Source organism: Lactuca sativa, chromosome 6 (genome assembly GCF_002870075.4).
Source record: "Lactuca sativa cultivar Salinas chromosome 6, Lsat_Salinas_v11, whole genome shotgun sequence".
In the NCBI taxonomy this organism is placed as follows: Eukaryota; Viridiplantae; Streptophyta; class Magnoliopsida; order Asterales; family Asteraceae; genus Lactuca; species Lactuca sativa.
In genome coordinates, this window is record NC_056628.2 from 55,313,914 (window position 1) to 55,323,371 (window position 9,458).

Consider the following 9,458-nt stretch of genomic DNA (forward strand, 5'->3'; position numbering starts at 1 on the left):
GAGTTTATAGAAGTTTAGAGCTTCTCGTTACCTTTCCGTGGATATAAAGAACGTCAAAATCGGAGTTAGAACGAAGAAGTTATGTCCGTTTCAAGTTTGGTCGGTTTTGGGTTATGTTGAGTACGGTAGTCGTATAGAGGGGAGTACGTTGGGCGTATTGAGGCACCCTGAGTACGTTGGGCGTACGCAATCAATGCCCAAACCCTATTTCAGTCGTTTAAGCCCTATTTAAGCTCCTCAACTACCCCAAACCTACTCCATTCTTAGCCTCTACCCTTCCAACACCCCTTCCATGAAACCCTAACCCTATTTGAGCCTTGTATGCTAAAAGAAGGTCTTTTTGAGTGCTTTGGAGTATGCATGGTGCACCTTGGACAAGAAGGAACTTCTTGGAGAAGTGTTGGTTGCATTGGAGCTTGTAGATCTGGACTTTGGTCACCATCATCTATCTTCTAGAGGTATAAAGTTTGAATGTTGATGATGCTTTTGTTAGATCTAACTAGTTTTGGATGTTATGAGCTTTTGATTAATTTAGTGCATAAAGTTTAGATCTTGAAAGTTTTTAACCTTGTTGTGGATGAAGTTGGCAACTTTATCCATCTAAACATCATTTTGATTTAGATTTGAAAGTTGAAGACTTGTACTTAATGGATTAAGTAGAAAAAGATGAACTTGTGGGTCCCTTTGAGACTTAAAGACTAGATCTTGTTTGTTGGGACCATTCTAATGGATAAAGTTGGAAACTTTATCCATTATAAAGCTATTATGAACTATAAAAATTTGATCTTTGCCCTTCTATCCCTTCCGTGCAAGAGTTGTGATGTCTTATTGGGTTAAGAACTTTCTTAAATAAAATTGACATCATTACTGTAGTTGCTTAGTGTATGCATCATACCTGTACATAACTTAGATTCTATATCCTGAGAATGTTTGGTTTGGCCTAGTTTCATGTTCTTCTTTGTTGAAAGGCTTAGGGTAGAATCAAGTATTCGACTGTTTAATTATAGGATCCAGTGCTATTCATGATTAGCATACACGAGTGCTACAGGGTTGGTGGAAGTTTCATGAGTGGGTGCAGTTCATGGCCGGATAGCACGTGAAATGATTAGCTACTCTCGAGAGAGTGAGTGCAGGGTGAAGGTTCATCCGAGATGGTGGGAGATAATGATCTAGAATTCTGTATGAGGATCTACTAGATTTCGTAGTATCTGAGTGCCAGTCGTCTCCGTTGCACGAATGTTGATTGCTTCATGCTTTATGGGGCTCATGTTGATGTTAGCCAACTATTAAATGAATACATTAAGTTACATGCAATGGAGGTTAAGAAATCTTAGAGTGAAGGATTTGTCCCTATTGCGCAACCCTCGTTTGAGTCTAACCGTTGTAGGGTTGGGTCCTTTAGTCGAAGGATTATTTAAGTTTTGTTGCATGTAATTGTATTTATGAAGTGGTTGGCTGACATTGATTGGAGCCCTTCAGCTGGGGAGGTGGGGAAATTCTAGGAGAACCTAGGATGTGTTTTGGTGCGGTTGTTTTGTTGTTGAGCAGGTATCGGAAGGATATTTTTGAGTAAGCCTTGGAGGACCTAAGATGATTCTTCATGAAAGTAAGGATAGGTGTGGAAGGTAGTATTGAGCTGGTACTACTGGAAGGACAGGATCTATACTCGCATCGAGGAGAGTTTTGGGGATTATGAGGGCCGGTCGGGAGAGATAGCATGGTTTGATACCATGATTTGTGGAAGCACATGATCCAGTAGTTATGTACCTATTAATCCTTGTGGTAGGGTTGCTCAAGGTCGTGCATTCGAGTCGCAAGACTCAAGAAGGAAACAGTTGCTATGATCGGCTAAAGAACTGCAGCTGGAAGTGAATAGTTGATTGATAGATTGGAATGCCGCTATCTGTGGTGGGGGTGATGCCCTTTCAGTTCTCTAAGTTCGTAGAAAGAGTGAACAGGCTTGTGGCTTTTAGAGTTAGTATGTAAACCCATAATAGGGTCGTTGTGTTTAGCGATAATATGTCAGTGCAGGAATGCACTGGTGGATTGATGTGTTATGGATGTTTTGTAATGTGATCAGGGGTACATGTTCTTGGGATATAGGCAGGTCAGGTATCGAATTGATGGTTGGGATTGCAAGCTAGGAGGGCATGTTTTAGATCGTAAGTCGTTGTTGGCTTATACTCTTGCAAGAAATCCTTATTGTTAAAGTGACCATGATTGGGGAAATTTCACCCTCTTGCGCTTGCATTGACATACTATATTGGGATAAACACTTAAATATTTCTTGATGCCTTTGTTTTTCTAAGGCATATACTTAATAAGCTTTTTAGTATAATATTAAATTTATTTGAAGGTTTAATATATAATGATTTCTATCTATAGTTATCCCTAAGAAGAAAACTATTTCAAGGTTGACATAATTTTTGTAGAACGTCCTCAATAATTTTTTTAGGCAGTGTTGACATTCCGCTATTAATCCATGTGAGATCATAAGCCCCTGCATATTCATTCCCATTTGCATTAAGATAACTATATTAAATACATATATAACATCTACCAATACCATTCACACCATTTTAATATAACTTCATAATTAGAATAACCTTTTTATCGAAATTTCAAACCACATTTTGTGAAATGAATATTATACAGACTTGTTTAGATGTTAATATATTATGGAGGTTACATGATTAATATTCCCTGCATGTTACCATCTCGATGGATCAGTACGTAATCCTATACATACGGAGTACTTCATATCAATCATTATCAATAAAACAACCTACCCCCGGTGCATACCTCGATTATGCAATCAATTTTAACAGATATAAATAACTGAATCAACGGGTTGGTTATAGAGCTATAACATTTCTTAACGAATTCATCATGGTCACCAAACTAAATATTGTTCCAGTCTTGATGATTTTCCTCCTCTTTCAGTACTCATATTCAGCAAAGGTAACATATAACGTCCTAAGTTTTGGAGCCAAAGCCAATGGGCGCTTAGACTCAAGAAGTGCATTCCTAAAAGCATGGGGTTTGGCCTGTAATTCAACAAATCCCGCCATCATCTATGTACCCATTGGCAGGTACTTGATTGGTTCTGCAATCACATTCTCCGGCCAAACATGTAAGAGCAAAGCCATCACAATGAAGATAGATGGTACTTTGGTGGCTCCCTCAACGTATAATGCTGTAGGCAACGCCCAAGTTTGGATTAAGTTTTACCGGACTAACCATGTTACAATCTCCGGTGGAACCCTTGATGCCCAAGGTTCTTCTCTATGGGCCTGCAAATCCTCTGGAAAGACATGTCCTAAAGGAGCTACGGTTCGTATGCACCCCTTATAAACTTTTTTATATAGTTGTTTTTAAATTCCTTTCTAAGATTATATATATATATATATCATTAATGTTACAGACACTTGGCATCTACCATTCCCAAAACATAGTGATCAGTAATTTAAGGTCATTAAACAGCCAAATGTTCCACATCCTGTTATATGCATGCACCAATGCCAAGCTACAAGGGGTGAGCATCTCAGCACCCGGGCTCAGCCCAAACACAGATGGTATCCATTTATCATCTTCCACAGGCGTCACTATCTTGAATTCTAAGATCTCCACAGGGGACGACTGCATCTCCATTGGCCCTGGCAATTCTAACATCTGGATAGAGAAGGTGGTTTGTGGCCCCGGTCATGGCATCAGGTACATGAGTTTTTTATATATAACATCTATAGTTTTGTTTTGAACTATGATATATTATTATTCTTCTCCAAGTGTGTTTGTGTATGTGTTAATTAGTTGTGTTATGTGGATGCAGCATCGGGAGTCTAGGTTGGGACGTTATAGAAGCGGGTGTTCAGAATGTTACTGTAAAAACTGCGACATTTATAGGTAGTGACAATGGTTTAAGGATAAAGACATGGGCAAGACGTAGCAATGGATTCGTGAAGGATGTTGTTTTCCAGCATGCAAGTATGGTGAACGTAAAAAATCCGATACTAATAGATGCAAATTACTGCCCAAACAATGAGAATTGCCCGAATCAGGTTTCAGGAGTAAAGATCAGCAACGTGCTGTATGAGGATGTACATGGAACATCAGCAACACGGGTGGCAGTGAAATTTGATTGTAGAAAGGGGAAGCCATGCACTAATATCAGACTAAAGGATGTTAACCTAAAATATGCGGGTCAACCAGCAGTCTCCTCTTGCTCCTTTGCTGCTGGTACTGCTTCTGGATTACTTCAACCTACAAGTTGTCTCTAATTCAAGTACTCGATTCTAGGAAAAAAAAATTACGCAATCTTATTCGGGACTTTTATACATCCGAAGCAGACAAATAAAAGATTGGACATTTCCACCTCCAAAATTAGTTGAAGCACGAAAATTTCTGATAGATAATCAATCTGGTGTTTGATATAAACCGGACAACTTTTGATACATCCGAAAAAGCACAAACCTTTTTTCTTTTTGGGGTAGATCTAGTTGTTAATTAGTCAACACAGCATCATAAAGTCCATTGTGTGTACATAGATCTTCTAAAATAGGATAATTTCTTATTTACTATATGTTGTAACTTGTAATTTATATATATTATTCAGGAAAATCTCCAATAAAGTCCTAAAATTTTAGCCCGGTTTATGTTTTAGTCCTAAACTATATTTTGTTTACGAAAAAGTCCCAAAAACCAACAAAAGTTTGCATTTTGATCCTTTTTGACTGGTTGGAACCGGTAACAAATTAATTTGGGACTATTTCATAAGTTGACCCAAAATAGTAGGACTTTTCTGCAAAAACAAAAAATATTAGGGTTTTTCTACAAATAAAAACCTTATTATTATTATATTAAAAATATAAATAAGTATACTATTTTTTAAATTTGTTATTATGAATATTGTTAATAATACGTATAAATACATTTAAATTAAAAAATATATATTAAAGACATTTTATAAAGGTGAAGGTTGAGCGGATGGTAATGCTTTAAGTTTTGAAATCATGAATGTCTGTTTGTATATTCTAACTTTGTATATGGTCATTTCACATTTTTTATTATTGTTTTTAATTCATAATATTAACTTTTAAAAATTTAAAAGAAGCTACTGATTTTTCAAATTGTTTACAAATAGTGAGCGTGTGATATGCATGTATGTCTTGTGTGTAAGTATTTGAATTACCAACATGTGTGTTGCACTTTTTCATTACTTTATCCTTGTGGTTTTTTGGAAACATAGCAGATATAGTGTGATAAAGCAAAATAAGTCATATTACTTTCTATTAAATAAGATATTTTAATTAATATTTTCAAATTTTGATATGGGTCACCAATGTAAATATTTATTGTGGATCTATTGGATTTGAAAAGAAATCATTCTACCTTAAGAAATTTTATATACAAAGTGAGAAATCCTTTGATCTTAAACTATTTATACATAATTTTACAAATAGGCAAGTTCTTTTAAATTGCTAAGTGTTAAATTTTGAATTGAAAACAATAATAAAAAATGTGAAATGATCATATACAAAGTGAGGACATACAAACAGATATTGATAATTTCAATGCTTAAAGCATTACCATCACCACCACTTTCACCTTTAAATAATTTCTTTGATATAATTTTTATTTAAGTGTATTTATATGTATTATTAAAAATATAAATAATAATGAATTTAAAAATTAGTTTACTTGTTTATATTTTTAATATAATAATAATAATAATAATAATAATAATAATAATAATAATGTTTTTGTTTGCAGAAAGTCCTAATATTTTTTTTTGCAGAAAAGTCCCAATATTTTGGGTCATTTTGTGAAATAGTCCCAATATTTTAGGTCTTTTTATGAAATAGTCTCAAATTAATTTGTTGCCGGTTCCAACCGGTTAAAAAGGGTCAAAATGCATACTTTTGCCGGTTTTTAGTACTTTTTCGTAAACAAAAATTAGTTTAGGACTAAAACGTAAACCGGGCCAAAATTTGAGGACTTTATTGGAAATTTCCCTATTATTCAATATACAGCATAGGTACCAATCCATTTTTTTCCACTTCTTGATTTCTTCCTCATCCCTACCGCTGCTAATGGCGGCGATGACTCCACTATAGATGCATGCTTCTTAGAGGTGGCAATGGGTCGATCTGGGCTGGGTTCGGGTTCAATCCATTTGATAATTGGGTTGAAAATTTCAACCCAACCCAACCTGTTTATTTAAATTGGTTGATATTTCCAACCCAATCCAACCTTTTAGATAAATGACTTGTTACTGGGTTGACCAGTTTATGTAACTTCCGACCCATCCTATTAAATAAATGGGTTAAACTTGGGTTAACCCATTTAAAATCCATTAAATAAATTATATAATTAAATATTATACCACTTAAATTATAAAACATAAATAAAACTTCATAATTATGACAAAAGCACAATCCTAATTCATAAATTGAAATAAATTGTTTAAATAACATTAAAAATATTTAGTTTCAGAGTGATTTTGGAGAGTGACCAGTATTATCGGCGCTGAAAAAATGATGGAAATTAGGATTGAATTGTATTAAATACAGATAATAATAATGCAATATTATAATTTAAAAATTAATACTTTGATTAATACATGATAATATTCAAATAATATTAAATTAAATATATATATTAAAGTTAAATGGGTTGACGGGTTGATAATTTTTACCCAACCCAACCTATTTAATTAAATAGGTTAGATGGGTTGACCCATTTAAGTTAAATGGGTTGAAAATCTCAACACACCCTACTAATTTTGGGTTGGGTTGGCGGATTGGATCGATTTTTGCCAGCTCTAAGGCTTCTTCCCCTAGCCACTCTACCGAAGAACAGAGGATTCAATATGAAGAGGTTTTTCATTGATTCATAAAAATCTAGAGAATGATACAATATATACACAAATACAACATACATACAACTAATTACATCTGTAAACAAGGAAAGGGGATAAGTACACAATCGATCAAACCAATGCCTAAAATAAGCTCTCGCCAACACTCCTCCTCAAGGTGGAGAATAGATATCTATCATTCCTAGCTTGTCCAAAGAGCTTTGAAAGACTCTTCCACAAACAGCCTTTCTTAACATATATGTAAAAGGCAACGAAAGGAAGGCTAATTGTACCTTTTTCGAGATGGTCTTTAATAAAGTAATGATCAACTTCTACATGTTTAGTTCTATTGTGTTACATGGGATTGTTTTCAATTTTCATAGCTGCATGGTTGTCGCAATACAACATAATAGTGTATAGTTGCTTAATTCCAAGATCTCTCAAGATTCGTTTTATTAAGAGTAATTCACACACTCCATGTACCATTCTTTGAAACTCAGACTTTGCACTTCATTTGGCAATGACCTTTTGTTTCTTACTTCTCCATGTAACCGAGTTACCTCTTACAAAACTGAAGTATCCCGATGTGGACTTACCATCAGTTTTGCTTCTAGCCCGATCTGTGTCTATATACCCTTTTATCTCTTTACTTTGATTCTTGGCGAAAAACATCCCTTTTCCTGGTGATACTTAAGATATTATAGTATGCGGCAGACAACCTTCATGTGTTCTTCACTTGGTGAGTGCATGAATCTACTCACGATGGTTACGACATACACAATATATGGTCTCATGTGAGACAAGTATATGAGTTTTCTAACTAGTCTTTGATACCTCTCTTTATTAATTGGAACCTGATCTGGATGGATAGTTAAAACATGATTCATTTCAATGGGAGTCTCTATAGGTTTACAATTTAACATGCCCGTTTTAGTGAGTACGTCCAGTACATACTTTCGTTGTCACATGGTGATACCCTGAATTTATCTAGCCACTTCGATACCTAAGAAATACTTAAGATTTTCAAGGTCCTTCAATTCAAATTCTTTTGTGAGGACTGATTAGAGATTGGTCATTTCTTCTAGGCCATTTCTAATGACCACCATGTTGTCTACGTACATAATAAGGTCATTCACCTTCATTCCATTTTGCTTTACAAGAGTGTGTGATCTGCATCACTTTGTTTATAACAAATCTTTCTCATGAAGTTTGAAAATCTCCCAAACTAGGCTCCAAGAGATTGTTTTAGTCTGAACAATTCCTTCACTAATTTACACATTGTTCCTTGACAATATATGCCTGGAGGAGGTTCCATGTATACCTCTTCTTTTAGGAACCTATTAAGGAATGCATTCTTTACGTCAAATTGTCTCAAGGGCCAGTCTTTATTTGCTGCTATGGAGATGAGAATACGGATGGTATTCATTTTTGCAACAGGGGAAAACGTGTCTCCATAGTCAATCCCATACTTTTTAGTGTATCCTTTGGCGACAAGCCTTGCTTTATATCTATCAATGTTTCCATTTGAATCAACCTTGATATAATATATCCACCTAGATCCAACAGTCTTCTTTCCTGGTGGAAGAGACGTTAATTTCCATGTATGGTTCTTCTTTAGTGCTTTCATTTCTTCGTTCATGGAATCTTTCCACTTTTGATGCTTGAATGCCTCTTGTACAACACTAGGAATAGATATCAATGACATTTGATTCATAGCAAAGGCATGAGACTTTGAAAGGCGATGAAATGAAATATAATTGCTTATAGGATATTTTGCCTTGGCTCTAAGATCTGGTTGGTATTGTCTCTTTGGAACGCCCCTGTTTTGCCTGGTGGGGTACCTTCGCTCACTAACGTGTTCATGTAAATCAGAAGAATTAGACCGAGTATTTACATGTGATGAGGCATGTTGATTCTAGGTGGTAATAGGAATAGTTTGGGAAGTTGTACATTCGTGTTGCTCATGGTGATCATTCTGACTCGCATCTTCGTCAAGATACTCATTACTTTCTTCAACATAATTTGACATCATAGGTAACAACATGGGGAACAATTCGATATTTATATCATCGGTAATAGAAGGAGTCTCAATTGGTTGTATGACTTCTGGGGGTATTCATGAGTGATTTCTTCTTCAGCATCAAGTGTTTTCTCCCCCTGAAGAGAGTACTCATGTTTGAAAAAAGGAATGTTCTCATGAAAAACAACATCTTGAGTGGCGTACATCTTTTTTTCTTTAGGATCATAACACATGATGTACATCCAAACACACATGGTTCCAGGTTTGGAGTTGTTGGAGTAGCAACAAGTTCCTGAAGTTTTTTAAGGGGGGTCTCAAAATTAATAACTTGAGACGGAGTTCGATTAATGAGATATGCAGTTGGGCGAACTGCTTCCCCCCAGTATTCTCTTGTTACATTCATGTCAAATAGTGAGGCTCTAACTAGGTAGTTGTCGGTTCTCTCGTTTACCCAATTCATTCTATTGGTTGTATTGGCACACGAGGTTTGGTGTCTAATGGAGTTTTTTTTACAATAAATTTCCATTTCTTGGTTGATATACTCACCCCTAATATCAGTTTGTAGGACCTATATGTTGCATT

General features: G+C 35.4%; 1 protein-coding gene across 1 annotated transcript; it reads left to right on the top strand.

The window, feature by feature from the left end:
- The first annotated feature begins 2,846 nt into the window (after positions 1–2,846).
- LOC111905464 (polygalacturonase) lies at positions 2,847–4,524 on the top strand. Its single transcript, XM_023901153.3, has 3 exons — positions 2,847–3,333; positions 3,425–3,714; positions 3,830–4,524. Exons 1-3 carry the CDS (start codon positions 2,890–2,892, stop codon positions 4,275–4,277), a joined length of 1,182 nt encoding a protein of 393 aa, XP_023756921.1. The 5' UTR covers positions 2,847–2,889; the 3' UTR covers positions 4,278–4,524.
- Positions 4,525–9,458: the final 4,934 nt, after the last annotated feature.

What these genes read in the sequence shown, in the direction of transcription:
- LOC111905464 (XM_023901153.3), top strand. Translation starts at nt 2,890, where the DNA reads ATGGTCACCAAACTAAATATTGTTCCAGTCTTGATGATTTTCCTCCTC. An exon ending in CATGTCCTAAAGGAGCTACG is followed by an intron (nt 3,334 to 3,424) that starts GTTCGTATGCAC and finishes TTAATGTTACAG; the next exon opens with ACACTTGGCATCTACCATTC. An exon ending in GGCCCCGGTCATGGCATCAG is followed by an intron (nt 3,715 to 3,829) that starts GTACATGAGTTT and finishes ATGTGGATGCAG; the next exon opens with CATCGGGAGTCTAGGTTGGG.